Consider the following 21,475-nt stretch of genomic DNA (forward strand, 5'->3'; position numbering starts at 1 on the left):
ACTGGGTGCTGTGGGAACAGCAGGAATGCACGGGAGGGTGGAGCCGGGTTGCTAACTCTTTGTGGGTGGTCTGGAATTGCTTCCCTTAGCAGAGCGGGCTTGAACGGGGCTGGGAAAGACCACTCCAGTCAGCCAGGGGGAGGAAGAGGGAAAGCCCACCCAGGTAGTACAACTACCTAGGTAAAAGGCAAACATGGCTCCATAGAGACTGCAACAGGACAGGTGCCAGATATTTGGGGAAGAGCGAAGCCATCTAATTCGCTAAAAATAAAAAAAAAAGGAAATGCTAAGTTCTGGTCTGGACCTACACAAAATCGTGAAGTTCTTTTCCACGCACACCACTCTCTTGTCTTTCAGTTCCCTTTACAGCTCTCAGCTGAACCTCCTTTATTCCGTTAGCCAGCTTTTAGGCTCTCTTGGTACTCTGCTTATCAATATTTACTCTTAGAAAGATCCAAGGCTTAATACTAAGGTGTAAATGACCGATAGGGGTAGTGTTGTAATTTAGTTGATTGATATTATTTTCACAGAGGACAAAATCCCAGACCAAAGGACACATTTTGAATTTATCATTTGTTGGAGGAGGTCATCAATAGAATATAACTGCTGGTTGACCTGGGCAAGAGGAGGCCCCTAACCCCCACCTTCCACCCCCAGTCCTAGGAATATGCCTTCTACCTACCAGTCCCACAGTGGGAGCTGTTCCAAAGACATAGACTGGAGAGAGGAAGGTGTTGTTGATGTCATCTGGCCATGTTCATGACTAAATCCAATTAAGGCTTCTTTATAAATTTTTTAAGATTTGGCAGGTGGGTGTGGAGATCTAATTATCCTGTAGCTGCCCAAACCTCACAAGTGAGTTCCCTTGCCCTATTAAAAGTGCCACCTACCAAGCTGGAGCAGCACTTCATTCTCTCTTCTTTCCTTCTCTCTCCTTGTTCTCTCTTTGCCTTCTGTGTGGGGGGTCAGTTTGCAAACTAACAGGAGGAGGCCGCAGCTTGGACAGCTTAAAGGCCCCAGTGGGGGAATGACAGGATCACTGCCAGTGCCCTCTGGACAGCTTCAGGGCTCTTTAGTTCTGCTTCTGCTCCTGCATGTTGGCACCTTCCTCCAGGACTCTCTTGGCTTCTCTGCCTGGTTAAGCGTCATACCTTGGCTTCCCATTCCTGCCTTGACCCTCTGGATTTCTCAGCATGGTTCATGCAATGAAAGACAGCTTGGACCTTGGCTCACACTAGTGTCTGTCCTCACAGCATTTACTCACTTTCATGCTGTGATGGCGGACATGGAGCAACTCACCTGGTGCAGCATGTCCCAGGATAGACTGTGGTTCTCTGAGGCTCAGCTCATTCAGGAAGGAGATCAGATATGGCTTTCAGAAAATCACCGAGTTCCAGAGAAGTGATTTTATTTTTAGTGGATACTTTCCATATGGCCCTGGAAGCTGGGTTCAAATGCCAGGCCAAATGCCATTTACTAGCTGAATGATTTAGTGCTAGATACTTTAAACCCTCTGTGACTCAGTTCCTCTGTATGTACAATGGGAATAATAATAGTATATATCTCAAATAAGGGGTTGAATTAATTAATATATAAAAAACACTGAACAGAGCACTTCATGAGTGCTCAATTAAGATCTGCCATCATCATCATCATCATCATCATCTTTATCACCACCACCTACTAACCTCTGCATAGTTCCTCTGTTAAGAAAACTGACCCTATTAATTTTGAAATAAAAATGTTTATAGTAATTCAGGGATTTTATGTAAATAAGAAGCAGCATATGCTCAGATACAATGCAAAAGGGAAGTAGAAAGAGATAAGGGTTTCTCAGATTTTAATGTTTGTGGATAATCAACAATGATGGCATAAGGTTTGCAACGACAATGAATAGTCAAGGAACTTAAATGACATTTCTCCAAAGAAGATATACAAATGTCTAACAAGCACATAAAAAGATACTCAACATCCCTAATCACCTCATAGTCATTAGGATGGCTGTTATTAAAAAAAATAGAAAACGACGTGTTGGCAAAGATATGGAGAAATTAGAATCCTATGCACTGTTGGTGGGAGTGTTTTCTGCTATGAAAAATAATGTGACTGTTCTTCAAAAAGTTAAACACAGAGTTACCATATAATCCATCAATTCTACTTCTAGGTTTATGCACAAAAACAATTGAAAGTAAAAACTCAGAAATAGTTATTTGGACACCTATGTTCATAGCAGCATTATTTACAATAGCCAAAATATGGGGCAACCCAAGTGTCCATTGATGAACGAATGGAAAAACAAAGTGTGAGATATGTATATGTGTGTATATCTCTATACACATAAACACATATATACAGAGATATATACACACAAAATGGAATATAATTCAGCCTTGAAAAGAAGAAAATTCTGTCGTGCTACAACATGGATGAATCATAAAGATAGTATTATACTAAATGAAAAATACTCTATGATTCCACTTACATGAGGTAGCTAGTGTAGTCAAATTCAGAAAGTAGGGATCCCTGGGTGGCGCAGCGGTTTGGCGCCTGCCTTTGGCCCAGGGCGCGATCCTGGAGACCCGGGATCGAATCCCACATCAGGCTCCCGGTGCATGGAGCCTGCTTCTTCCTCTGCCTGTGTCTCTGCCTCTCTCTCTCTCTCTCTCTCTCTCTCTCTCTCTCTGTGTGACTATCATAAATAAATAAAAATTAAAAAAAAAACAAAAACAAATTCAGAAAGTAGTCAAAGAATGTAGAGTGATGGTTGTTAGGGGCTGGAGATGAGGAAAGGGGAAGAATGGGGAGTTACGCTTTTATATTTGTGGGGAGTTTTTGGTTTGCTTTGTTAATATATGCAGTAAATTACACATAGGTAGACCAGAAAGCCCAAAACTCTATGTGTAGTCACATCCTTTGTTTGGCTAATATTTATATAGTGTTTACAATGTGCCAAGCATTACTCTAAGGGTTTTGGACATATTTAATCACTTCATCCCCATAACAACCCCATGGGGAAGGTACTCATAGAAGCTCCATTTGATACTTAAGGAAGGAAACTGAGGCATGTGGCTAGTATGCAGCCAGGCCAGGCAGTTTGGCTTCAAGGTCTACGTCTATAAGTACAGTACTATTTTAAGAGGCCACCCTCTCAGCTTTTGGAGTAACAATGAACATTACAGCAAACCACAAAATCCTGACCATGAATTATTTGAAAGGATTTTAGGCTGAGTCCAAACAGCTGTGTTCATAAATATTATCTTGTTGGAGGAGTGCAAGGTACTGGCTAATTTGTTTTGCGGTTAAAGGACTTCAGTACATTTTATTATACCACAAGAAATGTTCAGCTTCTAGAATAGGCAATTTTACTCATCATTGCTTATAACCTTGTTTAGGTTTAATTAGGCACAGCAATTTTATGCCATTTACTTTGCATGAGCAACATGACTCACTACATGCAAGTCATGGTTTATGGCTGCAGAAAACTACCCGCTTGTATTCAAATTTGATTTGGATAAAAGGGATTTTTTTCTAAACATGCAGCAGAGTTTAGGAGCATTTTTATTTTGTGAATCATGGATTGTTGCAGAGTGGTGGGGTGATGGAGAGTCAGATCTTATTTCAACTTCTGCATTAGCATTTACTGAGCCTTACTTTCCCTATAAACCTTAGATAGTGACAGTGCCTACCTACATCATAGGCAGGTGTGAGGATTAAGTGAAATAACATGTAATGTAATACATAAAGGAATTCTCAAAGTGCCTGGCCTGATGTCAGCTGTCAGTAAATGCCTAGCATTAAATTAATTGCTGTTGCTCTTGGAATTTTACCGAGTTGCCAAAGACCTGTGATCCTGTGCTCCGAGATTCATAAAAAGAGGTGATTCCATTCTTTGATACTGCCCTAACTATACCGGGGCCACCTAAATTTCCAGTGTTTTCCATATTCCTCTTTAGTCTGGAATTTGTTTTATACGGTGTCCAAGCATGTTGCATGCAAGTCTGGAATAGTATATGGTGGAGAAGAAGGAAATGTTCACCAGGACTTTCATTTTCTTCCTTTTTCTTCTGAATAGAAAATCAGGGGCAAAAGAACCTTGTTGTCAGCGCCTTTTTATTGTTGGGCTGTTTATTTTTTCCTTTTGATCAACAATTTTATCAGGGGATTAATTTTGTCAATAATGCAAAGATTCCAGCTCCTGAAGTAAACTATGACTTCTAAGTATAACCCCGTTCTGTTGACCCAGGGAGAAATCAAGATCAAAGAACTTGTCCAGTCTCCTGGAAGAAGGAGGCCCTGGGCCGGCAGGTACATCTAGATACAGTCTTTCTTCCCACGGTCCCGGTCCGGATCCACCAGCGGCGTACTGTCCCTGGCCGGGGGAATCCTGCAGAAGGAATCCTTCTGCACCCGCGCCACGGAGACGGGTCCTTCTCCCCGGTCATCCCGCCCGCCAGGTTTATTGCTTCCCACTCCATGGACTTCCGACGTGGAGTGCCAGGGAGCTGACGGGCAGCGTCGGGGGGAGTCCCAGCCGGTCCCCCGAGCAGCGGGCGTGGAGCCCAGCAGCCCTCCCCTCGCCCCGCAGAGCGCGCCGAAGCCTGCGGACCCCGACCGCGCCCCGCGAGGCCCCGCCCACCCGGCCCCGCCCCGCGAGGCCCCGCCCACCCGGCCCCGCCCCGCGAGGCCCCGCCCACCCCGGCCACGCCCCTCCCCGCCGCGGCCTCCCATTGGCTGCCCGGCGCGTCAGTCGGCGGTCTCCGGGGCGGGCGCGCGGTCCGTGGCGTCCGCTCCCCGCCTCCCGAGCCTCCAGCCGTGGGGAAGCGGTTCCTGGCGCCGGCGGGCGGCCGCGGTGTCCGACTGACCGACGCGGGAAGCTCCGCGCCCGTCCGCAGCGCGCGGCCTGCATGGCGGCGCGGAGAAGCCCCCCGCGGGCGCGGGCGCGGGCGGGGGCGCGGGCGCGAGCGCGAGGTGGGCCCCGGGCCGGCGGCGGGGCGGGCGGGGCGGGCGGGGCGCGCTGTCCTCCGCCCGGCGGTCGGCGCGGCCCGCGGCTTGGGGTGTGCGGGTTGGGGCCGCGGCCGAGGGCGGGGCCGCACGCAGCCGAACGGGAGCTGTGCCGTCGGGCCGAACGGCTCGGGCTGGGGCGCCGGTGGGGCCGGCGGGTCGGCAGGGGGCGGAGCGGCGGCGCAGGCGGCGCTCGAGGGCGCCGAGGGGGGCGCAGCCGCCGCTTCCGGGCCGGGAACGCAGCGGCTGCTCGGTGTCGGGCCGTCCCCGCGTCCTGCGGGTGGGGCTCAGGGTCCTGCGGCGTTGATGGGAAGTCGCAGGTGCCCGGGCTGCTTGTTGACCGGGGTTCTCGGCCCCAGCAGGAGCTTCCGATCCACACCTGCGCTGCTGGGCGTGGTGGAGACTGGGCGGCCCTGGGAGTCAGGACGCGGGGGCTAGACCTCATCCTGCCCAGCGCTGTGCGCCTAGAAGCCACGGCCACGGGCCTCGTGGACAGGGACCGTGGGAGATCTGATCCGTACGGTGCCCCCAGCCTCGAATGCTATGATCGACCTCAAAACTTGGGAAGGTGAACTCATTTTTCGACCTTTCTGCACCTTGAATTATGATAGGCTTAGCTAAATATTTCCTCTGGGTGTATTCATTTGAACTTTCTATGATGTGATTTTCTTTCCTCTCCTGGCCTTATTTGGGGAGGGAAAGCCACCTGGAGGTGGAGGTGGGGCTCAGCAGCAGAGAGTGGTTGGGAGGCAGAAGGGTGCCTACTCTGGGCTTAATGTAATGGCCAGGAATTTTTCTTTCCAATGCATTAAGTCAAAGTGTGCCAACACGGGTGAGCCCAGAGACCATTCTTTCCTCGGCTCCAGCCTATGGGGACCACACTTGGTGTGCAGCAGTGGAAACATGTGATTCAAGGATCACGTTATGGAAAACTTTGGTTTTTGTTTTGTTTTTTTCTCCAAAACATAACCTGTAACCTCTGAGGACTTAGCATAGTTTCCCTTCTTTACAGGTAGTGTTTCGGGGGAAAAGGTTTTAAAGCATTTGCCAAAACTAGGGTGGGAGCAAATTATTTTTACCCATGCCTCTTTTGATAAGAGAGACTAAGCAAGATTCACTTCTGAGGAAATAGCAAGTGCTAACAAGTCACACTTGACAATAAAAACCAAATGGACAGCAGCCCACAGAACAGGTAGGGATGGAAAGAATTTTCTGGTAGCCATTTCTACTCTTTTTAAGTGTTTGGATATTGAGAATCATGACCTAAACATCTGTGCACAGTATTAGGGGAAAGACTGCCAGAATTGCAATATTAGGGAAGTGGCACCCAGGATCTTTGGTGCAACGCCCCAAGGCCCCAAGACTGGGGAAGAAAGAGGAAGCGGGAAGACTCACCCACCAGAGGAGCAGCTCAAAATCCCCAACATACCTTTGGCAGTCGGGCATTTGAGGAGGGCATGTGTGCCCCATATTTTTCCTGGTCTGTTTTGCCTCTGGCCAAGCCTCCAAGTCATTAACTGTTATGATTAGTTCAGACTGCTGTGCTTCTTCACCAAAAAGACTGCAAGTTTGTAGCCATGCCCTGGGGAACTCCAGGATGCCAGGGTAGCTATCCCTAGGGGCTAGCCTGGGGTGGCAGGAATGCCCAGTGTGGACTGGGGGACCCATCAGCCACATCCCCTCCCTCCTGCTACATATAAAGCATCTCTGCTTTTGCTTTTTTTTTTTTTTTTTTTTTACCCCCTTGCCTTCCTTGTTTTACATACCGTTCTGAGTAAAGTTGTTTTTTTTTTTTTGTTTTTTTTTATTCATTCATGAGAGAGACAGAGACAGAGGGAGAAGCAGGCTCCATGCAGGGAGCCCGATGTGGGACTTGATCCCGGGACTCCAGGATCATGCCCTGTGCTGAAGGCAGGCGCTAAACTGCTGAGCCACCCAGGGATCCCTCTGGTCTGAGTAAAGTTTGGTTTGGAAAAGAGCCTAATGCTAAACAGAAAGTTTAGAAATAATGGTAATGGCCAGTATTTTTTATTTTTATTTTTTTATTATTTATTAAAGATTTTATTTATTTATTCATAGGCGCAGAGAGAGAGGCAGAGACACAGGCAGAGAGAGAAGCAGGCTCCATGCAGGGAGCCCGATGTGGGACTCAATCCCAGGTCTCCAGGATCACACCCCAGGCTGCAGGCGGCATCAAACTGCTGCGCCACCAGGGTTGCCGTGGCTGGTATTTTTTAAATTTTCTGTTGTCTATTCCATAGAAAGGGCTTAGAACTATACCTGGCCCACAGTAAGCACTCATCATGAGTTCATTGTTATTTTTATCTCTATTTTGTTGATAACAAGTCACATACAACTTGTACAAGATTTCCCACTTTCCGTGTAGACTTTTTTACTAATTAAAAGATGTGTTCCTCAATATTATGGAATACATTATTCCAAAGCTGTTCAAGGGTGACTTTATGTACAAAGCAGATGTTTCTGGTCCACCCAATGCAGTCTTTGCCCCATTCCCTTTGGCAATCCTAGGTACCACACTTGGTATGGGTAGACAGGTGACTTTACCTGGTGAGCACTTCTGTGTTTAAAGGGAGAGTGGGCAAGGACAGCTAAGAACCAGGCAGCTGGTCCATGGCAAGAAAAGTGATGGGGATTGTGGGGACTCATACATTTCCTCCTCAACACAGACTGCAAAGGGGTGCTATGAGTTGTGATCTCATTCTAGAACCAGTGCCTTCAGAGACTCTGCCCTCAAGGAACTGATCAATGGGTGAGAGGGGTGCTGGCAGTGGTCAATGCATCCCAAAGAGGACAGGAGTGAGTAGCTGAGGTTCTTTGTGTATTGGTTGTAACCTTAAAGAGAAGTATTTTCCAGCTTTATTTTTTTATTTATTTTTTATTTTTATTACTATTTTTTTTTATTTATGATAGTCACAGAGAGAGAGAGAGACAGAGACACAGGCAGAGGGAGAAGCAGGCTCCATGCACCGGGAGCCCGACGTGGGATTCGATCCCGGGTCCAGGATCGCGCCCTGGGCCAAAGGCAGGCACCAAACCGCTGCGCCACCCAGGGATCCCTATTTTCCAGCTTTAAAAGATAGTTTGAGAGCTTAGGAACAAAAACAAGCAAAACCCAAACGCTCCAATTAAAGCACAACACAATGTTTAAAACCAAGTGGTCCATAGCTGGTATTTTTTGCCAGCCTGTTTGGCCCACTTTGATACTTTTACGTTTCTGTGAGATAGATTCGATGCCAAATGAAATGTAAATGTTGGTACCAGGTGCTTTGGCCAAGTAGAAATCCTTGATTGACATAGTTATGAACTCGAAAATGACCTTTCACCTGGCTTCCTGGAGCGGGCGGGTGCTGTCTCCTGGGCCTGTAGCACCACTGTTGTCCTTGCCACGGAAACAGTGGGCATTTGGGTTCTTCTCGTGGTGTTGGCCACGGAGACTGCCCATGGAGAGTCTGTCATCTTTACAACCACCACTCTGATGCTCCGAGTGGTTATGGATTTTGCTCAAAGTTTCAAGCCAGTAAGTGGTGGCCAGGATTCAAACTCTGCAGCATGGCTCCACCTAAAACTGACTCTTCACCATCCACCTCTTTTGTCTCCTGAAACACGGTTCAGGGTTATAATTGAGAGCACTCTAGTCTCCTGGTTCCCTCCCTCCGTTTCAGCTCTTCTCAGTTAAAGTTGGGTTATCATTTTAATACCCTAGTGTCGCTCCACATAACTCACAGGTCTGGGGTACAGAAGAAGTGAGATTATGAAAAAATCATCAGGATTGAGCCAAAATTTCCAATATACGTGGTTGCTTTTTTGTAGCTATGAAAGCCCCTGTGTCTTCTGGAGAGGAGTGAGTGAGTGATAGCACCTGAGTATTTGACCTTTGCCTCTTGTCCACTGGAATCCCCTGGTAAATGTTCAGTTATCTAAAAAAAACCTGCTCTCAGAATGGAGGTTTCATACACATTTATTGATTTGTAATTAACTTAGTGGAAGACAAGTAAATGTTATTTCACAGTGAATCAACAGAGAAAACTTTGTTTATGCACTGGTTTTGCCAGTAATCTTTTGTTCTGGTCATACCCCATTTTATGACTTTCTCATTTAATTGGAGCCAGAAGAGGCAGGTGGCATCATGTTTAAAATAAGAGGATGATAAAATGCTTATGTGCATTTCCAGGAGACTAAGGACTATTGTCTGTTAGTTCCATTGCTGGGATTCTCAAGTAATAAACAAAAATCTCAGAAACTCTCGCACATAAAATGCCATGCCATGAATCTCTGAATTAAGAATTTCATAGGTTTTGTTGTTGACTCAACCATGTATCAATGACTTTGAGTCTGTGGGATTGTTGGATGGTAGCTATATAGTGATTTAAAATACTGTATTAGCTCTCTCTCTGCTTGCTCTGTAATTGGCTTTTATGAACATTAGGGTTAGTCTTCTAGCAGAGGGAAAAGTAATGTAGTTGGAAGTTAGTTTCTCATGAGACTCCCTCCCCTTCAATTTAGAGAAGTGGGATCTCATTCAACATCAAGGGTTAACCATGGAAAAAAGAGAAGCAGGGGCGCCTGGGTGGCTCAGTGGTTGAGCCTCTGCTTTTGGCTCAGGTCGTGACCCTGGGGTGCTGGGATCAAGCCCCCACCCCCCTGCATTGGGCTCCCTGCTCAGTGGGGAGTCTGCTTGTCTCTCTTCCTCACCCCTACTCCATTGCTTGTGCTTTCTCCTCTCACTCTTTCTCTCAAATAAATAAATAAAAGCCTTTTATAAAAGAGAGAGAGAGAGAGAAAGAGAGGCATACTGGCCTCTCGTGTTCCCGTCCAGTCCAGCTCCCTGCTCTCTCGAGGCTGGGGACAGCCAGCCGCAGGGGGTGCAGGCCTCATGGATTGTGGTGGGCGGGGTTGCTCGGGGTGGGAGCTCTTCAGGTAGTGGTCTTTGAACAGCTTGTGTCTCTCCCAGGGCAGAGAGTTGCCAGAGCCTTCAGTCCCCCAAATTCAGGAGAAGTGAATAAATTCCTTCTTGCGTGGTACATCGTGGGCATATTTGTGGACTTGTGACGGGAAGACCTCACCTTTCCCGCGAGGTCTACAGTGACAGGAAAACTGAGGGCTTTGTGTCTCCAAGTCATGTGTCCCAGGTCATTAGGACAGATTGAAATGCCTTGGAGGAAGCAGGTCAGCTGACAGGAAAGGGAAATGGAAGAGGTGGGAAGCCAGCACTGGCGTCTGGCGTTGGCTGCATAGAATCACTCACCATCTAGATATAAAGGGCAGGATGGTACTGATGCCAGCAGATGGTTCAGCTCTTTGGCATGTTACTTGGCATTTTAAAAATGAACTTGGAGTTCAGTTTGTAGCTAAGGATGAAGTTGTCCACTTACCTTGAAAAGCAGTTGTAGCCAGTGGAATTATAAACGCTGGGTCCCTCGGTTTAGCGCCTGAATTGGTATTAAGACTTGGGCAGATCAATTCCTTCCCCTGCAATCTGAAGTAGAGAGAAAAATCATTTGAACCGAAAGAGAGTTTATGAGATCAATTTTATCCACAGTGTCTTTGGTTTTTAAATATGTACTAAATTCACTTTTGTTAAGCTCAATGACTGTTATGATATGGGACTTGTACAGCCAGTGCTTGGTGACTGGTGCTATCTTGTTCTTCATGTTTTAATATTCCAATGTATTCTCCTATTTATGCCTCATCGATTGATTTGTTTAAAATGTGGAGCCTGTAACCTCCAAAGTTACAATTCTCCTTCTCCCTCCTTCCCAGGCTCCTCCTAAATTAAAAAAAAAAAAAAAAAAAATTCTTGCTGATTTTAGAAACTGGTCTCCTCCAGGAAAGCCCTGCTGGGATAGATCTGTAGACTCAGGCATGTACTTACTTTGGAGGATTGGAGTAGTTGCTGGCATTCATGATGGTCTCATGTAACTTCTGTATGTGTTCAGAGCATCTTTCCTGTGGTGCAAGTTTTGGGTAATGTTTTAAGTGTAGTTGAACTTCAGTTGTTTCACAACTACTTAAAATCCTGTGCCTTGTGCCTCAGTGTGACTCCCCCTCCAACACAACTCTGAAACAAATTAACATAAAGAGGCCTTTGGTGGATAAAGGGGCCTGGTCTCCTTATGTTTGTTCATAGGAAGCTGAGGTACAGAGTCGCTCAGCTCTCTAGGACCAGACTGTGGGTTCCTGATTCCCTGGTGCTGGCACATTTCTCTACCTTGAAGCCATCCCACTAGGGCGACCACTTCGCATTCTCATTTCCTCCTTTGTATTTACATGAGTGTAAGGGAAGAGAAAACACTGGTCTGCTCCCTGTCTCTGACATACATATCCCAAGTTAGAAGGGAGCACCAGGATAGAGGCTGTTAAGATTACGTATGATGGAATAACAGAGCAACCCCAAATAAGTGAATCAAGTTTATTTCCCTCATTGTCAGAGCTCAGAGGTGGCTCTCTGGGGCTGGGATGGACTCTTCCCACTTCATCTCCACTGTGTATGGCTTCCATGAGTAGCTCCTTCATGGTCCAGTCTGTCTGTCAAACATCAGTTGCCACACTTACATTCTAGCTAGGAGGGAGGAAGAAGGACAGGGAATACATCTCTCTTAACAGAACTTCTGGAGATTGTATATAATGCTTCTTAGAATTCACTCACACAGCGACACCCAGGACCTGGGGGGATAGAACATAGCCTTTATTCAAGTTAGCCATGTATCCAGCTACAAGTCAGGAGTCCATTTCTATGGAATGAGAGAGAACGGATATGAGGGAAGCTGCCAGTGTCTGCCATGGAACCCCATGGATTCATTTTACTTCTTCAACAAATATTTATTAACCATCTATCCCGTGCCTAGGCACTAAGAAAGCAGAGAAAACAGACACAATCCCAGTCCTTAAGACGTTTACCTAAATAGGGAGGCAGACAGACCCTGATCAAACACAGGCACAGTTGTGTAAACCGTGCTAAGTGCCTCAAGGGGAAGGGACTCTGTGTACTGAGGGAGTAACGAGTAACAGGGGCTTGAGCAAGCCCTGGGGTGGGAATGGGTCAGAGGCTTTGCCCCAGGAAGTGACATAGGAGCTGACAGCTGGAGAATGAGTAGGGTGGAGGGTGTTGCAGGCAGAAGAAAGAGCACAGGCGAAGGGAGGCAGGAGGCAGGAGCAGTGTTCAGGGAGGAACTGCCGGCCAGTCCTCTTGAGCAAGAGGCAGCTGGGAGAGAAGGGGAAAGAATCAGCGTCAGGCCTCATGGGGCCCTGCAAGGAGGGTGACCGCCATCGACTTGCCTGACACGAGATTGTCCTGGGACATGGAACTTTGAGTGCTAAAACTGCGAGAGTCCCAGGCAGGCCAGGATTTATTGGTCACCCTTGCTGGAGGCTGCAGGAATACTTGGGTTCCTTAAATATTAATTTCAGCCAAATCCCTGTTTAGACGGGCATTGCTCTCAGCCACAACTGGCTAGTCAAAGTCGCCCCTCCTGTTGGTACAAACAACGGCCACACTCTTTGTGGTTGGATCGCATGACCAGTGAGACTGCCTGGCATGATTTGTTCTAAGAGGAATTTTAGAAAATTCATTGGGCATGTGATAGTATATTATTTGAGATAGCACAACAGCCCAGGATCGAGGAAGCCCGTACTCCATGGTGGCATTTCTCAGTGCTGCCAGTACATTGCAGTCACCTGGGAACTTAACAAAAGATGGAACCCCAGCCCAGGAAATCAGAAAATGTGCAGGTGGACCCAGGGCAAGGGCTCCATCCTGGTGGCCCTCAGGTGTGGGGATGCGAGCGGATCGCTGGGGATCTTGCAGAACACAGATGCTGCTTCCATGGCCCGGGGATCTATATTTCTAAGAGGCCTGGGTGGTAGTGATATTGCTGGCCCTGAGACCTCCAGTATAGTGTCTGCAGTGTTTGAGGAGTTTGTTTTGATGCCACTGGTTTCTTTTCCTGGGGAGACCTGAAAGACCACGGAAAGGTGCTTGGGTTGGTGAACGGAGAGAGGAGGAAGGCTCAGAAGGATACAGACGCTTCGCTTGGTGCCATCAGGGGTGGGCCCATCTCGACTTCCCAGTTAGTTGGTTCCTAGGGCTTGTGGGTTGTATGATGTGTCTGGTTCCTGGTTCCAGAAGAACCGGCTCCCTGTGGCTTCTGGCTAGGTTGGAGAGACAGTTAATGATGTACCATTACCTCTCTCACACCTTGTTTAGAGGCCTTTCCAGCTCACTTCACTGGCTGCTGGGATTCATGTCTTTCCTACAGGTAAGAAAACCAGAAATAATAATAAGAAAAGCCAGAAATATTTTTAAATAGGAGATGACATACCCATTGAATGCAAAAAAGCAACAAAACCCAACAAAAAACATTACTGGCTACAGGGTGGAAAAAGGTTTGGGGAAGGGAAGCCAATTAGAAAGATAACCATTAGCGACAGAGCCCAAATGGGTCTGATTAATGGAAAAATCACCCCAGGGCAAATGAAGAACCGGTTCATCTGAGTGTACTCTTTGTTCTTTCTCAGTCACATTTTGTAAGTGATTTGCATTAGAGGTTAAAGACAGGCTTAATCTTTAAAGGTCTAAGACTTAAGAGTGTGCCACCAAACCCTGGCAGTTTGAGGCAGTGAACCAGGTCCAGGAACACGAAGGTTAGCAGGGACTTCAGTCAACTCCTAGGTGGAAAGCACAGAGCCTGAATGCATGGTGACCCCTTGCTTCCCTTCCCATGTTCAGAATGAACTGAAAGGTAGCCACAGGAGTCAGAGACTTTATTTATTTATTTATTTGAAAGAAAGAGAGCGAGAGAGAACATGAGCAGGAGGGGCAGAGGGAGAGGGAGAGAATCTCCAGCAGACACTACACCCAGCACAGAGCCCCATGCAGGGCTCCATCTCACAATCCTGAGATGGTGACCGGAGCTGAAATCCAGAGTTGGATACTCAACCGACGGCACCACCCAGGCGCCCCATAGTCAGAGACTTTTAAAATGTCAACTCAATAATAAAACCCACACGTCCTACTTGTGTGGCCAGATGGGGTTGCTGAGCAATGCCCTGAGCTCAGCTCACTCCTAAAGGTCAGGCCCAAGGGCACCTCTCTGCCAGCAAAGGAGGAGGGGCCAACCTGAAGGGGTTCCCCAAACCTACCCTCAGACCAGGCGCTTTCCCTCGGGGAGGAGTCAAGTGAGAGAGGGCTAGGCCCAGGGCCAGAGCTAAGTCTCCAGGAAAGCCTTCCTGCTGGAAATCTGAGAAGGGTGGGATGAAGGTGCCCATCCCTGTCTCTCCCTTCAGAGGTTAGGGAGACTTCCTCCAGCAACAGGTCTAAAGGGCTTTAAGTTAATGGCAGCCTAATTGTGAGCTGATGGCTTTTTCTTTCTGGGCTGTACAGTACTAACTAATATAGTCTTAGGCTGCATATGTATCCTTTGAGTGAATCATCTAGAACAGGGTTTGGCAAAGCACTGTCCCTGGACCGAATCTGGTGCCACTCAGTTTTTTGATGGCCTGTGACCTAGGAATGGTTTTGACATTTTTTAATGGTTGGAAAAAAACCAAAAATTCAATTTCCTAACATGTGAAACTTATATGAAATTTGGACTTCAGTGTTTGTAAATAAGTTTTCTTGGAACACAGCCCTGCTGTTTACTGTCTAATAGTTACTCTAATTGTCAGGGCTCATTTGAGTACTTGGGACAGAGACCAGATGCCTGGCAAGCTTTACTCTTAAATACTCTTTGACCCTATACAGAAAACTTTCTCACCCCTGAGCTAGAATGAAGGAATGGTCAGAGTTTTATGTTGTCTCCTGGGTAGGTCACACTCAGGACGTTGTGTTCTGTCTTGTGGCCTCACTGTAAGTGTGGAATGGGTTCAGAGGGGAGTGACCTGGATGATGAAGAGACCCCCACCACACACCCCAGACTGTGTCGTATGAGGACTAGTTGAGGATGTTTAACGTAGAGCAGAAGCAGGCACAGTGCAAATGATCCTGCCTTATGTCCAGGCTTGTTGATTGTTTTGAATTCTTGGAAGAGAATTGCTCCAGGAAGGCAGGTTTGAGGTTAATTCAGAGGGCACTGACCTTCAGTTAGAACATGTCGTTCAAGTTCAGACTTCTACTCACATTCTCTGGGCTCCAGCGTCTTCACTTCAGACGTGAAGAGTGTGAGGCGACAGCCCATCACATGACCAGGTACACAGTGAATTAAGATTCAGCTTTCCCCTGAGAGGTCTTTTCAGGCCAGTGGGAGGACACAGTCATAAGTATGTCTAACTAACCTGAAGCTTGGCTGGATTGCAGAGGGAGCACTGGGTGGGAGTGGAGTGCAGAGGGAGCACCGGGAGGGGGTGGAAGGCAGAGGGAGTACCGAGAGGGAGTGGAGTGCAGAGGGAGCACCAGGAGAGGGTGGAGTGTAGAGGGAGCATCGGGTGGGGTGGTGGAGTGCAGAGGGAGCATCAGGAGAAGGTGGAGAGCAGAGGGAGCACCGGGCGGGGGTGGGTGGAGGGCAGAGGGAACACCTGGGGGTGTATTTCGCTCTGTGCGGGACTGTTGAACTCAGCCCCTGGAGAACAAAGGTAACTCCAGGTCCTTCCCCCACAACCTCCTGGGATTCTGTGAAAGACTTGAGGTTGTCATGTAGAAGAGCAATGCGGTGTGTTCCTTGTGACTCCAAGCGATAACCTTCCCGGCTGTGGTTACAGATCTGACCACAGCAGCCTCTTGCTCAGGAGCTTTCCTGGATCTTCATGTCATATATCAGCTTCTCCAACAGGATCTTAAGGCCCTGCTGCTCTACCCTTGTTCCTCCTTGTGAACCCCCCAGTGCGGCCTGGGGTCTCCACTCTGCCTCAGGCCTCAGGCCCTGCTAGGTCAGGTACCTATGTTGCCTCTGCTGGGGAACCGTGTTTCTTTGGAGCTTTGTCTTGGTGGCACCCCAGACCCAGGAGGACAGGCCAGTCTCGTGTTCACAATTGTATCATCAGCTCTTGGCCCAGTGCCCAGCCCACAGGAGGAGCTTAATCTATATTCCTAGAATAGTGATAGACTTTGGTCAATAAAGAGAACTGTTCCAGAAAAGGAAATGGTCTGCCACCAATGGGAGGGCATCCCCACCCCCAGAGGTGGAGGGGAGGTTGTAGCACAGGCTCAGGCGGCGCGTCCCATTTGTAGAAGGCCTCGGCGGTACCCATCCATGGCTTGTGTTTAATGTCATTCTGACCCTCTGTTATCACTGATGGTCTTCTCAGGTGGGGAGATGTTTTGGATCCTTGAAGCTAAGTGACTTGTCTGAGGTCCTGCAGCTGGAATATGGCAGTTGAGCTCATTTCCCAAGTTGGTGGATAAGGTGGTCTGGAGTCCTGGGGTTCCCCAGAGAACACCTTCCAACCCCTATCCCACCTGCAGCTGTTGTGTTTTTAGAGTTCGAAGGTTTCAAAATCCCCTACACACGATTAGAAAGTTAAACTTATCTTTTAAAGTGAAGGGTTGCAGTTACACCCCTCAACTTATCCCCAGTGGAAAAACAAAACAAAACAAAACCTCTGAGCTATGACATTATTACACACGTACACGCATGTGTGCACACATGCACACTCCTGTCAGCATTTGGCAAGGAGCAGTTTCCTGCCGTCCTCCCGGACAGTCCATTGAACAGGAGCCTTGCGTACCATATGCTGGGTCCCGTGGGGCTGTGCTAGCAGCCCAAGTGGGTTGCACAACAGGGCTACAGCTGGATGTCTTACTGGTCATGACTTTCAAGATAAAAACCCTTGGTGGCTTGGGTTGGTGGCTCTCTTCCTCAGGGATACTGATCTTGCACTTTTTGCTTATAGTACTTTACTAAGTGGAAGGCTGTCATTTGTTAATTGAGAACTGAAATGCAAAAGACTTTGAATCTTACAGTTCAAAGATTGGTTAAAAGGACTTTTTCCCAGAATATTTCCTCCATAAGTGGTATAAAAACACACAGCTAACCTATGAATTTTCAGGAACCAAGGCCATTTAAATTCAGTCCTTCACACTGCTGTGCAGACTTTTAAAAATTCTCTAGTACTCTCCTGGATGCTCCCCATGACTTAGAAACCTTGCTGGCCTCACGGGATTTGTTCTACATGTTTATCATTCTGGTTGCATACCAGTGTTTTGTTTAGTTTAGGCTAATGTATATTACTTTGCTTTGTTCTTGAGCCTCTGGGTTCTCAGAACTGACCTGTGAGAGGTGACCTCCAGGGAGATGGAAGTCTGTCTGCTACGTGGGCATCCAGCTCAGAGGACCTTCTGTTTTACTTTTTTGTTTTTTAAGATTTTATTCATTTATTTTTTATTATTTTTATTTTTTTAAGATTTTACTTATTTATTCATGAGAGACACACAGGAAGAGGCAGAGACAGAGGCAGAGGGAGCAGCAGCCTCCATGCAGGGAGCCCAATGTGGGATTCGATCCCAGCACCCCGGGATCATGCCCTGGGCTGGAGGAGATGCTTAACCTAGTGAGCCACCCAGGCGCCCCGGGCCTTGTGTTAGTCCGCGTCCCTGCAGAGAGACCCCCGAAGCCAGGGTGTGCTGACCCCAGGGAGTGCAGGCTATGCCCGAGCCAACCAGCAGCCATTGCTGACAGGAGGGCATCGTTCCACTGGAGCATGAGCTCTTTGAGGACAGAGCATTTGTCTTGTCAGTTCACTGCCTGTCAGGCCAGCGTGGGGGAAGAAGTATCAGTGAGGAGGGCCCGGCGGGTGCAAGGGAGGCCTTCCCAGAGGCTCTCCTGTGCCCCCTGTAAGATTTGGGCACCTCCCTCCCTGCAGCACTTCCTGCCCTTGATGAGGAAAACCTGAAAGCCACGTTCACGGTTTCAAAAGGGGGCAGTGTTCCTGCACTCAGCTCTGAAAAGTATGAAAAGCTTACCAACACCCGTGAAATGCCCGCGTGCCTCACTTTGTCACAGCCGCCGCTGGCCCTTGGATCCTCTTGTCCTGGGGAGTGTGCGGTGCGGGGGCCTTCCCACCCGCCCCTCGGCTTCCAAATCCGCCTGTTGAGGAGTGTCCCAGCTCCTGCCAGTGGGCCAGACCAGGGCGTTGAAGTAGCGGGGAGAGCGGTTGTGGTCAGTACATTAAATCCGTATCTTTTGTCTTAAAGTTCTTTAACAAGATGATGTTAATGTGTGTGTTTCTTCCGTCCTGCTGCTCTTGGACATCTGGATTCAGTCGCCTTTCCGGGTCTGGGGCCAGGCCCAGCTCCCCGCCCTGGCCCCCTGGCTCACCCCGATGGGCTTCAGGAGCGTCAGCAGCCTGATGCTCTGTGTGGGGAGAAGGGGCCGGGGCCGCTGTCCCATGAGCAGATTGGGAGGAGCGGAGGTGGGAAAGTATGGGCTGTCTGGGCCGGGGACACCACCAGGAGTTTTGGGGGCCAGGGAGCCCCTGCAGAGTTTCCCTCAGGAGCCCCCGCCACTCCCCCCAACCCCCCCCAGCCCCCCCCCCCCCCCCCCCCCCCCCCCCGAACTGCCATCAAATCAGTTTCCGGCCCTTCAGTGTCTTTTGGTTTTATTTTCAGGGTTTTTTTTCTTTTTGGTTTCCTGTTTGAATATTTGAATTATTTCAGCTCTGGTACATTTTAGGGAATGGAAAAATTCTAAGTAGAATTTTACCACAGAAAGGTGGCTCTCTGTTATGTTTTGTTTTTGGTTCTAGACATGGTCTCACCTGCCACATGTAGGCTGAGTGGTGGCAGGGGAGGCCTTGTTGTCCCACAGCCGCTGTGTTGACTGCGGGAGGCCCTGGTGACATTCCTTGGGGTATCGTGGCTGGCTGTGTGCGCTGGGTCTCCCCCACGTGGTCCTGCTGACCCAGGTGGCCCGGGAGACCCAGTTAGTGCACTTTCCAATAGGACCAAAGGGCACGGTGGCCTCTTTTCAGCCACCACCCAAGTGGTCCATTCCAAAAGTACTAAAACAACATTTCCTTCTGTGTCTCTTGATGACCGTGAAAGAGGACCAAAGCCATGATTGCGACGGAGCCTCTGCTCTCTGCCCTCCTTGAGGTCTCACTTCCCAGAGATGCTTCATTGCCAGAACCTGCCCCCTCCTGCGTTTCGTGTCTAGCCCTCAGCCCTCTTTGGACTATGTTCAACGACCCATTCCTGGGGTGGGGGTGGGGGGTAGGTCTCTTTCTAGGCTGTCAGGGTAAGTATTGCCCAAGCCCAGGTCCCCTGGAGCAGGGGAGGGGAGGCTGGGGGTTGGGATATCCCTGCTGAACTCTCCCTGCTGGCTGCTGGGTGGGGGCACCCTAGTGAAGGGCCTGACATGAGCAACTTTTCCCCCTCCACTGTATTTGGGGAAGTGAGATTTGCCTCTTGAGGTCATCCAAGTTGTAATGGCAACAGTATTCGAGAGGCACCTCATTTGCGGTGCTCTTGTCCATGGCTGTGGCTTGGGAGTTGTAATCCAGTTACTGACTGACACACGTGGGGGACGGGAGGATGTGGCTTTTCATGATCATTTTAGAGGGTCTCAATTCCACTTGCTATAGCAAAGCTACTTTGAAGATGGATGGTGATGTGTCAGCCAGCGGCTGGATGGCCCAGGGATGGCCACGCTGCCCTGCCTTTGAATCCCAGCTTTATGGCTTATGTATTCAGTCTTTCTCTCTCCCTTGCAGCTTCCTCATCTGCAAAATAAGGGTGGTTGGAGTAATCACAGTCAAATGATGAGCATGGACTGGGGACTCGGGGTCTGCCCTGTGGCCCTCAGCATGCCTCCGAAGCATTTACACGGATGCTCCCAACAGCTCCAGAGGCCACGGTGCTCCACCCCCGCCTCACGCTGCAGGAAGGACAGCAAGGGCTAGCGGCATGCAGGACTCCCTGGGGGCCAGGCCCTGTTGCACCTGTTTCCACCCCCAGGCTGACATGGAAGCTTAGGGAGGTGAAGCCCCTGGGGCATGAGCAGGGCTGGGAGGGGAACAGGGTGGGGCAGCATCTTTAGGAATGGGGCGGGAATTCTTGCAAAGCACATAAGATGGCTCTGGCATATAGCAAAACTCAGACTATAGCTATTTTAATTACCTGTGAAGCCATATATTCTCCTACTAAAACATTGCCCTTCCCCTCCTTAGATGAGGAAGCCCTGCCCCTCATAATATTGTCATACATTGTATGAACACATCAGTATTGCCTATAAGCTGCAGCCACTCACATGGGACTTCAGGGTTCCCGCCCCACCTGCTCCCTGGCACCCACACCAGCCCCCATGATTATGCTCCCTGGCCCTTCTTGGTTTAAGTCACTTGGCCAAAAACTGTGCCAGTTAGGTAGAGGGACGCCAGGAACTCAAGCTTGTATTCTAGGTTTGTATGGGAAAGGCTTACTGAGCCCTCACGTGTTTTTGTTTTTGTTTTTTTTCTGTTAAGTTGATTATATCTCGCTGTCTTGGGTTGGAGGGGGGTGTAGTTTCAGGATGAGGGCAGGAGGCCAGGGAAGTATGGTGTGTGTGTGTGTGTATGTGTGTGTAGGAGTCAGAAGAGCTATAATCTGTATTGGATCCCGTGGAGGCCCTGGGCAGCTACCAGAGAGGCTCAAGCTCAGGAGAAGGCTCCAGTTTAGGGGCTCTCAAATCAAGTGCCCCAAGGGCCCTGACAGTAACTCAGAGGATGCCAGCGGTTGGTTAGAGTCTGTGACAAACGAGAGCAGCATGCCCTGTGGAGGAGGCAGCAGCCAGACCCCGCCTCAGTGACTTCAAGCCCTCCAAGTCTGCACAAAGATGAGCACCAGTAGTGGGAGGCAGATGCTCTAGAAGGCTCTTCCTAGAAGAAGAAGCAATGTGAATGTGTTCCTACAGAAATGCAGACAGCAGAGTGAAATCACAACAGGACTGGGGTTGAGGGAAGTGCAGGCACTCACACATGTGATGAGGGTGTTAACTGACGGTTTGGTTTGGAAGGCACTTTGGCCATATCTTGTCAAAACTAAAAATGTACACACACCTTGACCCAGAGACTTCTCTTCTTGAAATTATCCTAAAAGCTACTGTGAGTCCACAAGGACCGTTGGAGGATAATGTCTGTCTCGGCAATGTTTGTAAGAGTGAAAAATGGAAAATAAACCATATATGATGGTCTGTCTTTATACTGAAATACTATGCATTCTTGGGACGCCTGGTGGGCTCAGTGGTTGAGCCTCTGCCTCCAGCTCAGGGCATGACCCCCCAGGGTCCCAGGATCAAGTCCCGCATCGGGATCCCCGTGGGGAGCCTGCTTCTCCCTCTGCCTGTGTCTCTGCCTCTCTCTGTGTGTCTCTCACGAATAAATAAAATCATTAAAAAGAAAGAAATATTATGCATTCTTTAAAAAGAAAAATGTAGATCTATATATAGTGATGTGAAAAGATGTCTACTTTGAAGAGATAAACTGTAAAATCATGTATAATATTCTACTTTTCTAGAAAATGTTTATAAATACATTAAAAGAAGTTATG

General features: G+C 48.6%; 1 protein-coding gene and 1 long non-coding RNA gene across 4 annotated transcripts in view; one reads left to right on the forward strand and one right to left on the reverse strand.

The window, feature by feature from the left end:
* The first annotated feature begins 4,797 nt into the window (after positions 1-4,797).
* The window catches only part of OTULINL (OTU deubiquitinase with linear linkage specificity like), a 31,090-nt gene continuing 14,412 nt past the window's right edge, over positions 4,798-21,475 (forward strand). The window contains exons 1-2 of one of the 2 annotated variants that reach the window (XM_072752736.1): positions 4,815-4,968; positions 5,364-5,569. In XM_072752736.1, the coding sequence (XP_072608837.1) occupies positions 5,545-5,569 (25 nt within the window). In that variant the 5' untranslated portion in view covers positions 4,815-4,968; positions 5,364-5,544. Of the gene's footprint in view, positions 4,969-5,363; positions 5,570-21,475 lie in introns of both variants that reach the window. The other variant, XM_072752735.1, reaches the window with a different exon arrangement.
* Positions 8,963-21,475, reverse strand: part of LOC140598255 (uncharacterized) — a 69,440-nt gene continuing 56,927 nt past the window's right edge. The window contains exons 2-4 of one of the 2 annotated variants that reach the window (XR_012000492.1): positions 13,206-13,271; positions 10,895-11,685; positions 8,963-10,498 (exon numbers count right to left, since the gene is read on the reverse strand). This is a non-coding gene — a long non-coding RNA (uncharacterized lncRNA). Of the gene's footprint in view, positions 10,499-10,894; positions 13,272-21,475 lie in introns of both variants that reach the window. The other variant, XR_012000491.1, reaches the window with a different exon arrangement.

This window comes from Vulpes vulpes, chromosome 3 (assembly GCF_048418805.1).
Source record: "Vulpes vulpes isolate BD-2025 chromosome 3, VulVul3, whole genome shotgun sequence".
Classification (NCBI taxonomy): Eukaryota; Metazoa; Chordata; class Mammalia; order Carnivora; family Canidae; genus Vulpes; species Vulpes vulpes.